Here is a 19,855-nt window from a genome sequence, read left to right as displayed (position 1 = left end):
CATGATCTCTCTAGTTGGGGCCCTTTGAAATGTCAAATAGTCATTGCTCAAGAGACACTCTTGGAAGATTTGATTATGAGCTCCATAAGCCAGGTGATTCCTTAATATCTCATTTAATACCCACCCTCCCCACCCCAGCAGCACTGAAAGGAGAGAAGGGTTCTATAGGGTGAACTTCAGTGACCTAGATAGGAGGTGAATTCCTTTTTTGAAATTCTAATGTCTAACTATTGACTAACAGTGGTGGTAAGAAGTATGTCTTAGTCAACTTCACAGTCAATGTCACCTCTCAACTGCCTATTTGGCATCTCTACTTGGGTGTCTTAGGCAATCTCAAACTTATCTCAAACTTCATAAAACTGAACACTGAATTTACTGCCTTTTCCCCAAACTTTTCCCATCTTGGTAAATGGCTCTATCACTTACCCATTGCTCAGGCTAAAAACCTAAAGGTGATCTTGAATCTTCTCTTTCCCTCACAACCCACTTCCGAATCCATCAAGTTCGCTTCTCTCTACAAAATATATCCCAAACCTGAGAACCCCCATCCTCTCTTACTTTGGCTACCCTAATAGCCTTCTGACTTGCTTTCCTGCTTCTACCTGGGTTCTCCTGTACTATTCAACCAGAGGGTAAAGTGATCTTTTTAAAACAAATCCTTCCAATAATTCATCATCACATAATCCAATCAAAATTATTTATTACAGGGGCACCTGGGTGGTTCAGACAGTTAAGCATCTGCCTTCGGCTCAGGTCATGATCCCAGGGTCCTGGGATGGAGTAGATCAGGCTCAGCAGGCTTCTCCCTCTCCTGCTCCTCCTGCTTGTGTGCTCTCTCTCTCTCTCTCTCTGTCAAATAAGGAAATAAAATCTTTTAAACAATTATTTATTATAGCCTTACAGGCTCGTGTACCTCTGCGACTATACTGCTCTCCTCCTAAGTCTACTCTAATTTGATTGGCCTTCAAATTAGAACTAGTTGTTCTTTTAGCTCATTGAGCTCATTTCTATCAGGCCCCTTGCACTTGCTGTCCTTTCTCTCCGAAGCATTCTTTCCCCGGTGTTTGCATGGTTCACTCCCCTCCTTTCAGTGCTTTGCTTAAATGTCACTTTTTCAGTGAGGTCTTCCCTGATCAACCTTTCTAACATAGCCCGCCTATATATACTATCCCTTTACCGAACTTTAATTTTATTTAGAGCAGATATCACTGCTGACATATTTAACTATGTGTTGAATGAACAAATGGCCTAGCACTCTAACCAACAGTGCCAAAGAGTGACTTCCACCACCTGATATCTCTCTGTATAGAAGCATTGCATCTTTCCCCTCTGAATAGAGTAGATTTCCCTCAGAACAGACTTTCCTCTCATGAGAAAACAAAGATTTTAATGCTTTGAAACTAAGTCCAAACTTAATCACACCAACATACAATTTCAAGAACACAAAGGTACGAAAACATCAAACCAGATCTTGGAAGGAGTAACACGGACTCCCATAGCAAGCAAACATCCTTCCCCTGCAGCAGTGGAATTGCAAGATGTTACACAAGAAGTACTTCAAAGGCGTCACGGGGTCCTGGGTGGAGTAGGCAGACACAGAACCAAGTTACACCTTTGGAAGTGCTACGATGCTATCCACTGCCAAGCCTCAGGACCTGATCTCAGGGAGCTCAGAAACACTGCATGCTTTGGACTTAAATGTCCCACTCACCTCATTTCCCAGGATAACAACACAGTCATGAGTCACACGCTCCAGAGCCAGGGCTAGCTGCCCTTTCAAGCACTCTATGCTTCTGAGCAGAGCATTTACAGAATGAGAAAATGGGCAGAGAAAAAGAAAGTAAAGCATGGAGAGGTGGAGAAGAGGAAGGGATGGCAGAATGGCGGAGGAAGAGCTGGAGAGAAAGCAAGGGAGTCCTGGTGAGGTGGGGTGATGGGGGCAGGGCAGGTGTGTGCCCCTCCCCTCCATCCTCAATGGCTCTGCCCTCGGGCTTTGGTGATGGGCAGGCCGAGAAAAAGGAAGAGTTCCTACCATGCACATCGTGCGTCCTGCAGCCTCTTTCTGTCCCTGCTTTAGTTACTGCTCTGACTTCTCTCCTTTCTCTCTTCCTGGATGCGCGTTTTCTGTCCCCCTCCTTTCCTCCTCCAAACACACTGGTTTTCCATCTTTTGGAACGGATACATTTTCCGTCTGCGAAGGAGACCATAGATTTTCTTGTGCCCTTGGCAAAATATATTACCAGACATATGGACATCTGAGTCTCTGGAGCAGTGCAGCTGCCGTTCTTCTTTGATCCCCTCTGATTTGGTCATCCCAAACCACTTCCTGGCACTTGCTGCGTGAACCTGCCAGAGGACCTTTCCCCTGAAGCTTCAGTTCCTCTCTCTGTCCCAGTATGATTGCTCACTAAGTGTGAGGTTATTTTCTACCCCGGGGCATTTTCAGGCTGGAATGAGAACTCAACAGTGTGGCTCCAGTCATGGTCAGAGTCCGAGCACACACGATAAGACGCAGCATTTAAGGGCCCTTGACCAGCTGGGCACCGAACAGGCCTGAGTGCCAAAGCACAGCTGTTAACATCCCTGCATGCCCTCTCATCAGCAGGACAAAGTGGTCTCCTTACAGACAGGCTCCTCTGCTCCCTGCATTCAAATTCCAGTCCTGCCACATTCTAACTCTACTGGCTCTTATGGAAGCTAACTGAGATATGTAAATCTCAGTTTCCCCTTCTGGGGGGAAAAAAAAAAGGACACTGATTCCTGCCTCATGTACTGTTGTGAAGATTACATGAGATACTTTCTGGAAAGGAATCATCACTGTTTCTGGCACAATGGGTGTAGGCATGTTGTTACTATTACTACTTCATAAGGGGTCATTGTGGATAACCTTAACAGATCATTATTTTTGACTGCCAGGAGCTATGGCTCCTACTATTTCTCCTTCAGAGACCTTGACCAGTTCAGAGCCTACGAAATGTAACCTGTTCGGGCTCAGCGTGGCTGGGAATCCAGAGACCCCAAGGTCGGCTGGCAGGTGAATGGCCGGCCTGTTACAAGTCCACATAAAGAAACGGAGTGGGTCAGCTGGAATGATAAGCCGAGGATTGCTACAGTTGTCTTCCTTAAGAATTCTGCCCACTTGCATTGTGGAAGGACTGGGGAAGAGGCTAGGGTTTTATGACCAAGTAAGACAATAAAAACACTTTGTGTAGTTTCTTGTTGACTTTGGTGTTGATGGGTCTGGGGATGAAATCACTACATGGATGTACTGATGCCTTTTAGGATTTTTATACCTTTTTAAAAAATATTAATACCTTTTTTTTCTATCACTAATACTACCTTCTATCCACAGGCTGAGATAATGCAAGAACTCTATAGTTTGGCAAGGAAGTATGGATTTGATATGATCGCCAAATGAAGATTCCAGCTATTGTTTAAAGGGATTTAAATGATATTTGAGGTCTTGTGGAGAAACCCTGTTGTGTTCTAGGGTCAGTGATGGGTCTCTGGACCTCCTGGGTGCCTCAGGCTGAGTAAGGCCCCAGAATGGGGGTGGAGGGTAGGCAGTGATTTCTTCCTACTTTATTTCTAGAGAGTGGGCTGACACTTGAATGTGCAATAGGCCTGAGAGTCTCCAGGTTACCTAAATAAAAACTGTCATGTAGGTGTTTATGCATATAGATAGGCAGCAACTAGAAAAAAAAATCCTTCATTTGTTAGAAAGATGAGTTGGTGGGTGATTTTCTTTCTTTTCTATTCTGCTCTTATTGCTATGATGTAATGTATGTAAAAATATTTAAAAGTCAAGAAAAGGAAAAAAATCAAATTCTCTCATCTACAACGTATGCTTTTTTTTTGATGGTATTCTCTGGCGCAGGAATTTTTTTCAGAGGCTTGCTCTCTGCCAGCTTTCGTTATTTAACTCCAGCTTCTTATTTTCCCTTCTGAGACTCATGAGACATGTCTCACTCAGTCATGCTGGTTGGAAGCCTTAAAGAGAACTGGTAGCATATCCAAGATGGGGAAGAGTTATACACTCACTGGTTGAGCTTCATAAATTCCTGGCTTCAAAAAAACCAGGCCCTGCTGATGAAGTAAGCTTTTGCTGGTTCAGAAAGGACATTCCAGAAAGAACCTAGGTTTGGGGAGCTAAGGATATGAGTCACTGACCTGAAAAATCTAGATAGCTTGTTAACAAAAGTTTTTAAAAGCAGGGTGAAAAAAACCATTGAATTGAAGGAGATTTTTCAGTTTCAGGTTATATAGTACATTCAAGTGAAGGGGAAGTGTCAGAGATTCATTGTTTTCACTATCATAAAATAGTGTCCTCCAATAAAGATTGAGATTGGGAATAGTTAATGAAAATAATCTGAAGGACATCATAATGAATCTGGGAAGTTATTTCCTGTTTTTAGCTGGCTGAGGCTGAAGACCCGACTGCCATAAAAATGCATGTCATGTCTAACTTTTTACCTGACTCTCAGAGTCGATTTGTGCAATAAAATAATTTCTTTTCAAGTCACTCTTAACTAAACTAGATTATCCACAAGGCAGTTCATAATTGTGGATCTTTGGCGTGATGGGTCTCCTCATCTGCGAGTTAATTTTGGGTGTTATCATCTGTTTTTATTTTACTCATGTGCAACCTGTATTCTTGCTGGAGCTAGGGGATTTGCCATTTAAATCTACCATTTAGGGACGCCTGGGTGGCTCAGTTGGTTAAGCAGCTGCCTTCGGCTCAGGTCATGATCCCAGCGTCCTGGGATCGAGTCCCACATCGGGCTCCTTGCTCGGCAGGGAGCCTGCTTCTCTCGCTGCCTCTGCCTGCCACTCTGCCTGCCTGTGCTTGCTCGCTCTCTCTCTCTAACAAATAAATAAATTAAAAAAAAAAATTAAAAAAAAAATAAATAAATCTACCATTTAATTACCTCTCCTCTTCTGATAAATGTCTGAGTCAGTAACAAGGGAAGCTCATTGGTTTGTTCAACAAACACTGTTGAGCCACACAGTTCTCAAGGAGTGTACACTCCAAGAAAGGAAATAATTATATAAATAATTATGCATAGTACACAAATAATTTAAGGCAGGATGTGGCACAATAAGCCGGAGGAATTTTGAGGAGGATCCTTTTCATCCAGGAAAGGGAGGAAATGAGTTTCAAGATGAGAAGGGCATGCTAAATAGGGAGAACCATGTGAGCAAAGTCAGAGAGCACAGAAGGTATTTGGAGGAAGCAGTGAGCTATCATTGAAGTTTTTAGACTGAGTAAGGCACCTGCTTAGCACGTCCATTTGGAATGGCAATAATAATTATTTATCGTGGGTTTGCTATGAGCTAGGTGGTGTTCCAAGCACTGGGACTACCCAGCAGAGGACAAAACAATCAAAGAAAATTACTGACCTCATGGAGCTTACATTCTAGTGGAAAATGATGGTCAATAAACAATCAAAACAAATAAAATATGCAATGCCTCAGATAGTGATAAATACCATGGAGAAAAAGGGTGAAGGAAGAAGGGATTGCGTGCATGCATGATGTGTTAAAGTGGGTGGTAAGGGAAGGCTTCACTCAAAAGTTAACACTCCAGCAAAAGCCTGAAGAGAGGGCTTAAGCAGTATTGGGTAACTAGGAGAAGAGTCCCAGGCCTGGGACTCAGCAGCAAGGACAAAGGTAGCAGCAAGGACAAAGTGGCAGCAGCAAGGACAATGGTTCCCAGATGGGAATGTGTTTGTTATGTTAGGGGAACAAAAAGGAGGCTAGAGCCAAAGGAGTAAGGGTGAAGAGTAGGAAATGAGGCTAGAGGTGGGGTCCTGATCATGAGGCCTCATTCGCTACTCTAAGGATTTTGGCTTTACTCTGAGATGGAAAGCTCTATGGGAAAGTTTGAACAGAGAAGGGAAGGGGTACAATCTGACTCAGATTTTTATGGCGACTCTGGCTGGGATTATTTGCTCCAGAGACCCTGATTTAGTCAGTCTATGAAGAGGCCTGAGCATTTCAGTTTTAAACGTGCTCTAGAGAAATGCCTGGGTGGCTCTGTCACTGGAACATCTGACTCTTGATCTCAGGTCTTGGTCTCAGGGCTGTGAGTTCAAGACCCATGCCAGGTTTGGAATCTACTTAAACAAAATAAAATAAAATAAAGTAAAATAAAATACAGGTGCTCTAGAATGAGAACCACTCCTTCAGAGTCTGCAATGTGTTCACACATGCATTACCTTAACTTGAATCTCTCAACAGTCCTGTGCAATGTGTAGATGAGAAAACTGAGGCTCAGAGAGGCTTTAAGTGCCTTTCAGGGACACACAGCTTCTCAGGTGTAGAGTTAAGATTTAACCCAAGGTGTTGATTCTTAATCTAGCACTCATCTTTCCGTCATACCATTAATATTATCAATGGGACCTTTTTTCCCTATCAGTTGGCCACTAATATGTAAGAATTTGGTTGGGTTTACCTCTTACACTGAAAACATGTAGGTGTTACCTGTAGTAATTTTTAGTTAATACTACCTTTATGCAGCTTTGATCCTATGGTCTATCTCCTTAACCACCTTCCTGCCATTTGAGCATGTTACTCTTCTGCAAAAAAGTGAGCTATATACTCAATTTTCCCTGTGTTCTGGCCTTGCTATTTGGCCAAAATTTGCTTTTCAGCTTCACCATCACTGCCATTGCTGTAGCCACTATGAAACACAGTATGGAGGTTCCTCAAAAAATTAAAAATAGGACTACCACATGATCCAGCAATCCCATTTCTGGATATTCATCAAAAAGAAATGAAATCATTATCTTGAAAAAAATAGCTACACCCCCATGTTCATCGCAGCATTATTTACAATAGCCAAGACATGGAAATAACCTAAGTGTCCACTGACAGATGAATGGATTCATAGGATGTGAGATATCTAGATCTAGATACATAATTCAATATTGCTCAGTCATTAAAAAAAAGGAACTTCTGCTATTTGCAGTAACACTGATGGACTTTTAATGCATTATGCCAAATGAAATAAGTCAGACAGAGAAAGACAAATACCATATGATTTCAATTATATGTGGAATCTAATAAAAACCCAAACTCCTAGATACAAAGATTTGACTGGTGGTTGCCAAAGGTAGAGGGAGGGGGATGGGTAAAATGGGTAAAGAGGGCAAAAGGTACGAACTTTCCGTTATATGATAAGTCCTGGGGAATGTCAGATATAGCATGATGACTATAGTTAATAATACTGTATCATATATTTGAAAATTGTTAAGAGATTGGATCTAAAAAGTTCTCATCATAAGAAAAAAGTCTGTAACTGCATGGTGAAAAATCTTAACTTATTGTGGTAATCATTTCACAATATATTTTACATATATTACAATACATCAAATCCTTATGTTGTGCAACTTAAACTATTACAATGTTTTATGTCAATTATATCTTAATTTAAAAAATAATTGTTAAATCCCTATTTCAGTTTCTGGCAACCCCAAACTTGATATGACCATCCATTAAGTGATCTCAATCACTTACTCAACGGTAAGTATCATATCTAATCAACATAACATATAAGTTATAAGAACATAGTATGCCAGTCAGAGTTATTGTTACTATATGAATATGCACTTTCAAATATAGGTAAGCATTTTGGATGCAATCCTTATGTTGAAATTCTATTAAGAGTTTAAATACAGAGTTTAAACTGCAGTATAATAATGGTGGTTGTGAAAGTTAATTTTATATAAAAAGATCATTGAGAGCTTTCAAGGAATTAAGTAGGGAAGTAATTGGAAGTTAAAACAATATTTAGAAAGGTTGGCTAGATAAGTTTAGGAAGAAAATTGTCCTTTTGAGCCAAAAATACACATACAACTTAAAAATGAAAGGCAGGCAGAAATAAACTATGAGAAATTAAAAATCTAAATGAGAGTAAAATCTTAGGTCTACATCTGAAAATATTCACAAAGCATTTTCTTCAATCAGAGCACAAGCCTCATTTTCTAGAGGGCTTCCATGACATTGAATTATCTCTATTGGCCAATTCTAGTCCAGGAGTTAAAGCAGATAAAACTCTACCTTAGTTAGTTCCTATTAGAAAGGAAAAAAAAAAACCTTAATAACAGGTGGCAACATCACTATTAGGAGTACTCTATACCAGGATAGCTAGCCAAAAAATATCTTATTCCTTATCTGAATTTAACTGAAAGTGAGTTCTTACTTAAAATCAGTGTGCAATCCTGTGACTGCAGGAACATGTAGGAACTGTAACGCTGAAAAATTGTGGCTGTATTTGTTCAAACTTCTAAAGTTTGACCATTACATTTTAAGTAATAAAATTGTAATAGTTCAAATTTTCTTAAAGATTTCATTTCTTTCTTTTTTTAAAAAAAATTTATTTGTTTATTTGACAGAGAGAGAAATCACAAGTAGGCAGAGAAAGAGGGGGAAGCAGGCTTCCTGCTGAGCAGAGAGCCTGATGTGGGGCTCGATCCCAGGACCCTGAGATCATGACCTGAGCTGAAGGCAGAGGCTTTAACTCACTGAGTCACCCAGGCGCCCCAAGATTTCATTTATTTCTAAGAGAGAGAGAGAGAGGGAGAACACAAGCAGGGAGAGAAGCAGGCAGAGGGAGAAGCAGGTTCTCTGCTAAGCAAGGAGCCGGATTGGGAAACTCTATCCTCGGATTCTGGGATCATGACCTGAGCTGAAGGCAGACGCTTAACTGACTGAGCCACCCAGGTGTCCCTCAATTCTTAAATAACCACTCAGACTTGTCTTTATATCCCAGAAAGAAAGTATTAATTTTAATATTTGACTCTTTAGCATTGACCCAAAATGTGAATTGGGTGCACCCCTTTAAAATCCTCCAGATTCCTTTTGAAATTAAAATTACCTCAGCCTATAAATTCCTACAAGGTCTGGCTTGGCTCTAGTCTTCTGTTCAGTCCATTGTTCATACCACTCTTCCCCTCCCACCATTCTCTACTCACACCTGTCTCCTCCGTTTTGTTACTCTGATAACAAGGTTTCCCCCTCCAGGGCCCTTTGTTTTCCTTAGTATTTCCTTTTCATATTCGTCAAATCTCAGGTCAGATATCTCCAACTCAGAGGTCAGCCTATGAAAGTAGTCTGCAATAACCACACTAACATGTTTTATTTCCTTCACAGCATTCATCTCTACATGAAATTATCTTTTTTATATGCTCATTGTCTATCACCCAGACTAAACTGTAAATTCCACGAGAGAGTGATTTTGTTCATTGCTGCATTCTCACTACCTAGACGGGTGCCTTGCATAAAATACATGCTCAAAAAATATTTGTTAAATCAATGAACATGTAACATGACATCCAATAAGGATGCTGTCTGTTTTGAAAGTGCCCAAAGGACAATAGGTCAGGAGCCAAGTACCTCCATATCCTTAAGCCAGGTGTCAGTCCACCATGCAAAATATGCTAAGAAATTGAGGCTTAGCATTATTCATCACTCATGCCCAGCCCAGAGAGCATGGAGGTGGGGTGGGGGACTGATGACTCAGGAAAAGTGTCGCTTTGGAGACATTTGATACTTACCCACTCCACCCACGGGGGAAATGCTTCCCCTAATCTCAAACTATGTAAGAGGAGCTTTCAGGGAAACACTTGGAGAACTTGATACATGTCGCCTGGAGTTGGGGGGAGTACAAGGACCTGGGATCTGATACTTTCCTAAGAAAACCAAAGGCAGACTAGAGAGAGACAGAGAGCACTGGAAACAAGCCACACTTTCACCAACTGTGGAAACATGAATTTTCCTGGGAGAAAGGGTACTGATGTAAGCAATTTACTTCGTTATACACCAAAAATAAGATGAATTAATGTGCTTATGGAGGGATGGATGGGTAGAGAGATAAGTGATAAGAATGTAGCAAAAATGTTCCCAGGGATGGTGGGAGAGAATTATACTTGAAGCCAGTTTAAAACAGAGTCCAGCTAAATGAGTACTTTGCTGACCCAGGGATCAAGCAACAGGCTAAACCCCCCAAAATCCCAAGAGCTAACGCTAGGGTTGCAAGTGTTGCCCAGAAGTGACTTTGTGCATGTCATATAACTGAGACATCTGAGAAGCTCTACTACCCTCCCCTGCACAATATAAACTTGAAGGAATTGGAAAGCTTAATCAGTGAGTAGTTAAGATGGAGGAAGTAGAGATGTAAATGGTAGAAAACTAAATAAAAGTGGCCCGTACCACATAATTCACTGCAGTCTAGAAGCAGGACTGGGCTTGGGAAAAGGCAAAGCTTTAACTTGGAATGAAGTTTGTGTGGACTTCATGAAAAAGTATCCAGGGCAGAATGAAAAGCAGCCCTCAGAGAATTTGAAGACTTAGTGGAGCAAAAATGAAAGAATTTTGTGGTCCTACCCTACTGAATCCTGCTTATTCAAAGAAATGCATATGCCTAACAAAACCCAACCCTGAATGAAAAAATATCATAGCACGTGTTCGTTTATTCAACAAATATCTATTGAGCACCTGCTATGTGGTAGGCATTGGTACAGGTAGTAAGGATGCAGCAGTGAATAATATCATAGCACGTGTTCATTTATTCAACAAATATCTATTGAGCACCTGCTATGTGGCAAGCATTGGTACAGGTAGTAAGGATGCAGCAGTGAATAACACAAATATTTGATTTTTAAAGTTTCATTTTTAAAAATTTTTTAGAAGATTTTATTTATTTGACAGAGAGATGACAAGGAGGGAGAGAGGCAGAGAGAGAGGGGGAAGCAGGATCCTGGCTGAGCAAAGAGCCCAATGCGGGACTCGATCCCAGGACCCGGAGATCATGACCTGAGCCAAAGGCAGAGGCTTAACCCACTGAGCCACCCTGGCACCCCGTGATTTTTAAAGTTTTAAAAGCCACTGGAGTTCATGGTAACATTCCATATCTTGATAGAGATTTGGGTTACGGAAGAACAGGAATATCTTAAAACTGGAGTTCAATATTTACAGTTTTTTCTTTTGATATAAAATTTATGTGATGACATGCATTATTAAATTATGTTTGTTGAGTTTTGACAAGTGCATGATCATCACAACTCTGCCTCCCTCCATGTCAGCAGATAATCTTGGCCCCCTACTTCCCCAAGAAAATAGAAGCCATAGACAGGAATTATTTCAACTTATAAATGTATCTGCAGTCATGTTTACCCTTTATTCCTTTCCTTCCATTATTATGGACAACATGGACCTCTTCGCATCTAAGGCTAATTTCTTCTGGTTTTGCTTTGTCAGAGGCCTTGCTCTATTGGATTATCCCTCTCATCCTCAACTCTCATTTCAAGGAATGAGCTTGTTTAAGTACTAATGCCAGATTCTTTTACCCCAGAGTCCTCACATTAGCCATTTTCTTGGAACCACCTGCTTACTTCTTTAACTCCTACTCACCCTTCAGGTCTTTGCTTAGATGCCATTTACTTACATATGACTTTCCTGACTTTCAACCCCACACCATGGTAGAACCTACTGAACTTCTTTTTTCATGACATGGAACTTACCTGTAGTTACTTGTTCTATGTATGTCTTGCCCAGAAGACAAACGTGGTTTCTGCTCTCGCAGTGTCTTGTTAATTGCTATACCTGCAGTATTTAGCATAGTGGCTGGCACATTATAGATCTGTTGTTCTATGTAATGATTAATTAAAATTCAATCATATCATCCATACAAAGTAGTATTTTTAAATGTCTTTTTTTCTTCATATAATTTAATTTTTTATTCTAATTTCTATGTACTCTTCTAGGATTGTGTTAAATAAGAATGGCATTGTGACATTATTGTTCATATAATTTCTTACAATTCTATTTTTTAAAATTTAAATGAATATCTTCTACAAAGAAGATTCTCAACGAGAATGATTTCATAGTCATAAAAATCCTATAATATGGAAAGATCCTTATAGAGGCTCTATTTCAATTTTCTCAGGTTACTCCTTAGAAGCAGGAAGGAAAACAAGTACTGTGGCATTTTTATGACTACATTGGTACTGCATTATTATCATCTTTTTACTTGGATCTGGGTGTCTTATGGCTAGAGACCACCAGTGGGGAGACATTCTGAAATTTCAGAATTCTTTTTATCTTACAATTATGAAGAAGGATGATCATCTGTTAGTTTACATAACGACTTCCTATAAATAGCTTAGCTTTTCTATGCAAACCTAAATTTATTCTGCACTCATTGATAGAGAGTAGGTGCTACATTACATGAATTCTTCATATATGTAATATTCAGACATACGTGTACAATTTAAGCACATATATACACACGCACACACATATGCACATTAAAACATAAAATTTGAGAATAAAAATATTTTATTTAGTTAAAGCTAAATAAATGACAGATCTCTGTGTACAAATATAAATGTTTCTCCTTATAAACAGTTTCTACTGCCAGCCTTGAGGTAAGTCTTGTTGACCCAATATAGAGCTCCTTTTACCAGGTCAAAGTACAGTATCAGTGTAAGTACAGTTAGAGGCTTCACAGACCAGCCTCTTCTTGGAATCATATCCAAACAAAACCAGAATAACAATCTAGACTAAAAGAAAAGGCAATTTAAGTCTTTACTGATGTCTTCTGAAGCATGACAAAGCAAACTGCTTAAAATTCTCTTTCCCAGCTATAAATCTCCTTTCCAGTCCCTCAAACAGGAGCCACCTCCTCTCCCTTTCCTTCACTTAAGTAGAATTAAGCTTATAAAGCTTTTTATTTTTCTTCCTCACCCTGGAGCTGACCAGCAAGGAAGAACTATGCCGGGAAGAGGTACCTGTTGGAAGGTTTGTCCGAGGAGATGCCCAGAGGGAATCAGCCATGCTTACGAAGTGCCCAGTCTTTCCTCAAGGAGCTAATGAGCTGGAGATAAAAGGAACAATCAATAACCACGGGGAGAAAAGCAACATAGCAGAGTACCTACTTACTTGTTGGTTGGTGTGATACAGACTCAGTAAAATTAGGGATTCTGAGATAGGCGAGATCAGCCTGGAAGTGAGGGTGGAGGTGAGCGTGGGCCTGGACAAACGAATTACCTAATCAATAAGCATTTGTGGAACCTCCTCACTTAGTTTTTCTCCAGTGACCCTTCTGTGGTATTTTCCTTTATGGTCATGACTTCTTTTAGCTGGATAACATAAGGAAGCATCGCTATGTACAGTGGGCAGCTAAAAGCTCTTCCAACATTACTAAGAGGTGGTTCGGAATAATGAAGTAGTCTCTGAGGTCCCTGAAGGTTGGAACCCAGGTGTTTTGGGTCCCAAGTGGCCCGACACTCCTCCAGTTTAACAGTCCAGGACAGTTAAGTCCGGCTCAAAGCGCAGAGTGGTCTGGGGCACCTGCTTACAGGAATCTTCACTTGGCCTCAGCCTCCAGGTCAGCCAGCCCAGGCTCCCGCTACCACCTGCTCAGGATTTCTGCTGTCACTCTGCCCACGCCACTTCCCGACCCCTCCCACCTTTCCCTTCCGCGAGCCGCCATTTTCAATTACGCCTGCCGCCTATTTGGGGCCTCCTAGGCTTCCGTCCCAGATGATCCCTCCCCGAGGCTGCCACCGCCTCCTCCTTCTCCCGGAGCTGGAGCCACCCCCTCGGCCAGTGGCGTAGCCAGAGTCTGTGTCAGGGCCAGCCAGATAGGGGCGGAGGTCCTGAGCCCTGTCTCGACTCGAGCGGGGGGCCATGGAGAAAGCGGCCCGAGGCGCTTTCCATACCGACTAACGCAGGCCCGTTGCGGCTGCAGGCGCCATGGACCGAGCCCCCGCTGACCAGGTACGCGAGCTCGGGCTGGGCCGACCGGGCCGGGTGCTGGGGGTCGCAGCTTCCTCCGGAGCGGGCCCTAGTCCCTGAGCGTGGGCCTGGACGGCCTGGGCCCTGGGGTTCCTGCGGGAGCAGACTCCCCGTGCCTGAGGGCCTGGCGGCGCCCCACTCCTGCATTGTTCCAATTGCTGCCTCGGGGATGGGGGCTTTTCCAGCCCTGGTTACCCCTCCCCCGGGCTGGGGACTCGTTTTTGCCCCTCTTCCGTGGTTTGGTGTTAGGGGCCGGAGGACTCCCAAGTTGTCAGTGCTCGCCTGAGAGGAGGGTTTATAACTTCCAGCTAGTACACCCCCCCCCCCCACCGTTTTAGTTCTGGAATGTGTTTTCAAGGTGGCAAGGCTTTCGAAGGCTTCTCACCCAGTAAGACTGTCACAGAATGTGTGGTAACTACAGATTCAGGGGGTTATGGGCTTTTTGGATCAACGTTCCGTTGAGCAGAGCATTGTTTTTCGCAGTGGTTTTAGGGAGGTGTTTCCTTTAAGGTATGAAATACTATGGTTTTCCCCTGCTTTTCTGTCCATTTTGCAAAAATTAGTATTTTTGAAAAACTAAGGTTATATTTTAAGAATGTTGGATCTGAATTATGAATTCATTACCGAGACCGTTTTCATATTCACAGAGTAGTTCCATTAGTATTCTGTTTTGGTTTTAATTGTATTAAATTCTTGATTATCCATGCGAGTAGTTGCTGGGAGGCAGGGATGATGAAAATGTAAATAATAATCCAAAATTAGCGGTCTCCGCCCCCCGCCCCGCAAAGTGTTAGCATTTTCCATCCTTGAGACCTCTATGAAACTTAAAATTTGATGAAATCGAAGTTTATTCACTATGCATTCTCTTCAGTTGAAGGCTTTGCCCAGTGTTGAGGGAGGCAAATACATGAAGGAGAAAAAGACTAGCGATTTTGCCTAATTATTTTACAAATAGATTATTAGTATCTGAGGAAATGAGACAAGATTTCCAAATTTCAGTATATATGTAACTAGTCAAAGGCAGTTTTGATTTTGAAATCTGGCTCTTTTAGCAGGTAGATTCCTAGTTGTGTATATTTGGTTTTGTTTTGTTTTGTTTTTACAAAAGCTTTGACTAAAAAAATTAGGAGAATATGAATTTGAAAACACAGATGAGTTTTATGAGATAATATGTGGATTTACCAAAGCAAAATTATCGGAGCCTCTTAGCTTTCTAGTGACCTGGAGTATCCTGTATATAGCCTATATCTAACTTAATGAAAAATATTTTTTAAGGCATCTATCAGAAATGCTTTTAATATCAAAGCCTGACAATTGAATAGGAAATTTTCTTGAACAATTTTCCTGTATGTGTGTCTCTAATGAAAAGGTTAAAAAATTCTTTGGTTCTTCATCATGATGCCAAAACTGTAACCAGTAATGCTACCATATGTATACTTATGGTTCCTTTCATCTTACAGGAAATATAATTAACTATTTAGCATAGCTATTTGTGTGTGGTTATCTTAACAGCAACTGCTGTGAGCAAATTATTGAAACTAGAGAACCTATTCCTCTTTCATCCTACATCTTTCCAAAGTCCACAACCTATTAAAACCTTGTAGAAATGTAAGGATTAGAAAGAAATCATGAATGTAGGTTTTCCGTTGAAGAATTTCTCCCCTTTTTCACTCTAGTACCTACTGCCTCTTCCTCAGCCTAACCTTAAGAGAATAATTCTAACTACCCTCTCTTCCCACTTGCTACACACTCACAGGAAACCTAGATACAGAAAAGGGATGCTGCTTTGCCTTGTTCAGGCTGTAGGCAGTTAATTCAGGGGTCGATGGATGACCTGGAAGGAGTGTGCTTCATTTTATATTAGCATTTTTCTGGGGCAAGACTCCATTATTTTCATCATATTCTCAAAAGAATCTTATCACTGAAAAAAGGCTAAGAACTATTAATTTAATGATAGATTAGGGGCTAGAACTGAGCTTTCTCCACTTTGTGAAGTTCTTCATTGTTTCCATTATACCAGAGTAATGTACTGACTTCTAGGTTTTTTGGAATATACTTTTATATTTTTACTAATGAAGTGAATTTAGATAGGTAAAAGTCACTAAAAGTATATGTGATATGTGTATTTCCATTTTCCTCACAAAATGTTTGTTTTTCATTTTAAACCACTGTTCATTTGTATTCAGAATTTTGGAGGAATGCCTGCAGCATTAAAACTCACTCATAATATTGTAGTGATTAGCAATTTATAGAAATTTGATTTTTTAAAAAATAGTACTACATACAAACTATGCATTTCATGTTAACCTAATTATTAATCCTTGGAGTATTGCACAAGAATAACTTAAACAAACGGACAAACAAACCTGAGTGTGTTTTGCTTGAAGGTATTCATAGTGCTCTTAAAAAAAAAATCTTTTGATAAAAAGATAAATTGTATATATGTTGATCAAGTGTATAAAAAGTAAGTTACTGGGAATACATTCTAGATAATATAATTGCAGTAGGGACTCTTGGAAAGAATGTTATAACCAAAAGAGGATCTCAGGAGTATTTTCTTTTAGCAATAAATCAAAACAAGTAATTTAATTTTAATTGCCAGAGTTAGATGGTCTAAGAACAGTTATTACTTGGTATAATGCTTTTTTTGTTTTTTTTTTTTTGTCCTTGATGGGCAAAATGTTGGTGTAAAGGGATGTGAAAAATAAATCACAGAGTTTACTTGTTTATAAAGGCTTAATGTTTCTATTTTTAAGAAATTTAAGACCGTGTTTTGAGATTTTTTTAAAAAATGAACAATGGCCTTAGAAGTGACAAAACACTTGAAGTTTACAGTGTCTTTTGTATTATCAAATAATTTCAATGTTGGCTTAATTTTTAGTACGTTAACATCAGATAAGTTCATTTAAAGGTTGTATTTATTTATTTCTTGGAGAGAGAGAGAGAGTGCGCACGCAAGAGAGAGCACACAAGCAGTGGGAGCAGCAGGCCAGCAGGCAGAGGGAGAAGCTGAATGTGGTACTTGATCCCAGGACCCTGGGATCATGACCTGAGCCAAAGGCAGATGCTTAACCAACTGAGCCACCCAGGTGTCCTAGATAAGTTCTTGGCATCAGGGAAATATAAATCAAAACCATGGTGTGATACCACCTTACACTATTCAGAATTGCTAAAATTAACAGATCAGTAAAGTACAGATATTGGCAAGGATGTGGAGAAAGGGGAACCCTCCTACACTCTTGGTGGGAATGCAAGCTGGTGCAGCCTCTCTGGAAAACAGTATGGAGGTTCCTCAAAAAGTTGAAAATAGAGCTACCCTACAACCCAGCAACTGCACTATTGGGTTTTAGCCCAAAGATGCAAATGTAGTGATCTGAAGGGGCCTTGCACCCCAGTGTTTATAGCAGCAATGTCCACAGTAGCCAAACTGAAAAGAGCCCAGTGACAGATGAATGGCTAAAGAGGTTGTGTACACACACAGCTCCCCCACACACATTGGAATATTACACAGCCATCAAAAATGAAACCTTGCCATTTGCAATGACATGGGTAGAACTAGAGGGTACTATGCTAAGTGAAATAAGTCAATCAGAGAAAGACAATTATCATACGACTTCACTGATATATGGAATTTAAGAAACAAAATAGAAGATCATAGGGGAAGAGAGGAAAAAATAAAACAAGTCAAAACCAGAGGGGGAGACAAACCACAAGAGACTCTTAATCATAGGAAACAGACTGAGGGTTGCGGGGGGTGGGGGTAACTGGGTGATGGACATTAAGGAGGGGCATGTGATGTAATGAGCACTGGGTGTTATACAAGACTAATGATTCACAGGCCTGTACCTCTGAAACCAATAATACATTATATGTTAATTGAATTTAAATAAAAAATGTTTATTAAAATAAATGTAAAAAAAATAAAAGAATTTACAAAACTATTGATCACCAGTGTCTTTAACTCTTAGAAAAGCAAACGTAACAAATACACATAACCTTGTGCAAAGTGCTGTTCACCAATAAAGATACAAAATCACCTGGTTTATAATTCTTTCCTTTAAATAACTGATAAACTTCGAATACTATCAGCGTTGCAAACTAAATATATTCTAAATAAGTTACTATAAAACATTTATTATTCAGTACTACTAGTAATTGGCCTTAATGAATATAAGTAAATGATTTATTTTAACAGGTTTTAAAAAATACTTTTGTAATCAAAAAGAAAGTAAAATAACCTTTGGAAATTTATCTTTATTATTATTTTTTTTTTAGATTTCCTTATTTGACAAAGAGAGAGTAGGGGGAGCAGGGAAGAAGGAGAGAGAGGGGAAACAGATTCCTCATTGAGTGGGGAGCCCAATGTGGTGCAGGATCCCAGGGCCCCAAGACCATGACCTGAGCCAAAACCAAGAGTCTGACACTCAAGCAACTGAGCCACCCAGGCACCCTGACCTTTGGAAATTTAAAAAGACATTTTTCCCTAAGCACTTAATCAAGAGGAAATTAAAAAGTAGAATTATGGGTTATTGAAATAGTAGTGCACACAAAGGGGTCCCTAGGTGGCTCAGTCATTAAACATCTGCCTTCGGCTCAGGTCATGATCAGGTCCTGGGATTGAGCCCCGCATGGGGCTCCCTGCTCGGCGGGTAGCCTGCTTCTTCCTCTCCCATTCTGCCTGATTGTGCTCCCTCTCTCACTGTGTCTCTCTCTGTCAAATAAACAAAATCTTAAAAAAAAAAAAAAAAGTAATACATATGAAAACCTATGGGATGTGGCTGAAGCTATACTCTGAGGCAAATGCATAGTTAGAAATGCTTTCATTATTAAATATTTTAAAAGGTAAATAAAGTGTCCAGGGTTAGAAGTTAGCAGGGAAAATGTGTCAAAGCAAGAGAGGAAAAGAAATATAAAACCAGAAATTAATAAATTAGGTAATCCAAAAACCAGTATTAAATTTAGAGAGCTGATTTTTAGAAAAGTACCATCAGGTTTTAAATAGGATTAGGTGTAGTCTGGTTTAAGAAAAGAGGAAGAGATTTGAATAGTAAATCAAGTGGACAGGCTTAGTTAAATATTTTGTATCTTTTTTCTTCAGTGTTTTCTGAAGTCTTGTAAAACCTACATATATAACTACTGCAATTGATTTGTCAAGTGTTTACTTTCCATAGAAGTCCTTCCAGTCAAAAGCAATATAGCCAGCAGGTATCTCTTAAGCATTACTCATTTTTTCCTTTGGAAGACATTTATTTTTCTTTGCCCATTAGATATAAAATACCTTAATGTTTGATATATTATATTTTACCTTAATATAGAAAGGATGTAGAGGATTTCCATGGTCATATTTTTTCTGTAGGTGTGTGGTACATACTGAAATTTCACTGTGGGAGAATGTCTTATTATGTTCTACTTCAGTTTTGATTTTAAGTGGGTGTTTTTTTCTGTTGCTTAATCTGGAAAAATTATTTGCACTCTTCTGGAGGTTCTATCCCAGAGGAGTTTAGTGTGCGTTTCCTGCCATTGGGTGCTTCATAGTGATGTTTGTCCATTTTCCTTAAACCAGTGTAGTACAGCACTTTTCCCAGAACATGTACTCATTGCATATTTGTTGAATTTATATAGGCTTTCAGTGATCTGAGTGCATTTGTTTAATCTACTCTTTTAAAGAAGGCTTTTATATTTTCATGTTCTGATAAATTCTTGGGTTTTCTAGATTATTCACATCAAAGAAGGTTTATTGTTATGATTTGTTTTAATATATGCTAAATTTAAAAGGAATGTGAAACTGCTTATTATTTTTTTCCCATACAGGTTTTGGGATTATTATAAATTTTTCACTCATTTGTAAAATTCTGAAATAATATCTGAAAGATAAAGATAATTTTACTATATAGATAGTTTTTTTTTTTTAAGCAAATAGTGGTACAGGAATAGTTAGACTTTGTGTAGTTTAGACTTACTTTCTATTTATGTTTACTTTAAGGAGACAACTCTGCTATAAAATTTCCTATTCCTAAAAAATAGATCTTGTCAAAAGTAGACCAAAAAATTCAAA

At 39.8% G+C, this 19,855-nt stretch overlaps 1 protein-coding gene and 1 long non-coding RNA gene across 2 annotated transcripts in view; one reads left to right on the top strand and one right to left on the bottom strand.

Annotated features, from left to right (window-relative positions):
* Positions 1-680: 680 nt before the first annotated feature.
* Positions 681-13,463, bottom strand: LOC308346395. The gene is made up of 3 exons (XR_013967173.1): positions 13,362-13,463; positions 12,792-12,877; positions 681-849 (listed from the first exon to the last, which is right to left on the bottom strand). It is a non-coding gene; the product is annotated as an uncharacterized lncRNA (long non-coding RNA).
* Positions 13,464-13,578: 115 nt separating this feature from the next.
* SECISBP2L (SECIS binding protein 2 like) overlaps positions 13,579-19,855 on the top strand; it is a 58,311-nt gene continuing 52,034 nt past the window's right edge. The window contains exon 1 of the mRNA XM_080809316.1: positions 13,579-13,782. Coding sequence (XP_080665442.1) covers positions 13,759-13,782 — 24 coding nt within the window. The 5' untranslated portion in view covers positions 13,579-13,758. The remainder of the gene's footprint in view (positions 13,783-19,855) is intronic.

Source organism: Martes martes (genome assembly GCF_963455335.1).
Source record: "Martes martes genome assembly, chromosome: 7".
Classification (NCBI taxonomy): domain Eukaryota; kingdom Metazoa; phylum Chordata; class Mammalia; order Carnivora; family Mustelidae; genus Martes; species Martes martes.
Note: the sequence above shows the minus strand (reverse complement) of the source record. Positions and strands in the feature narration are given on the sequence as shown.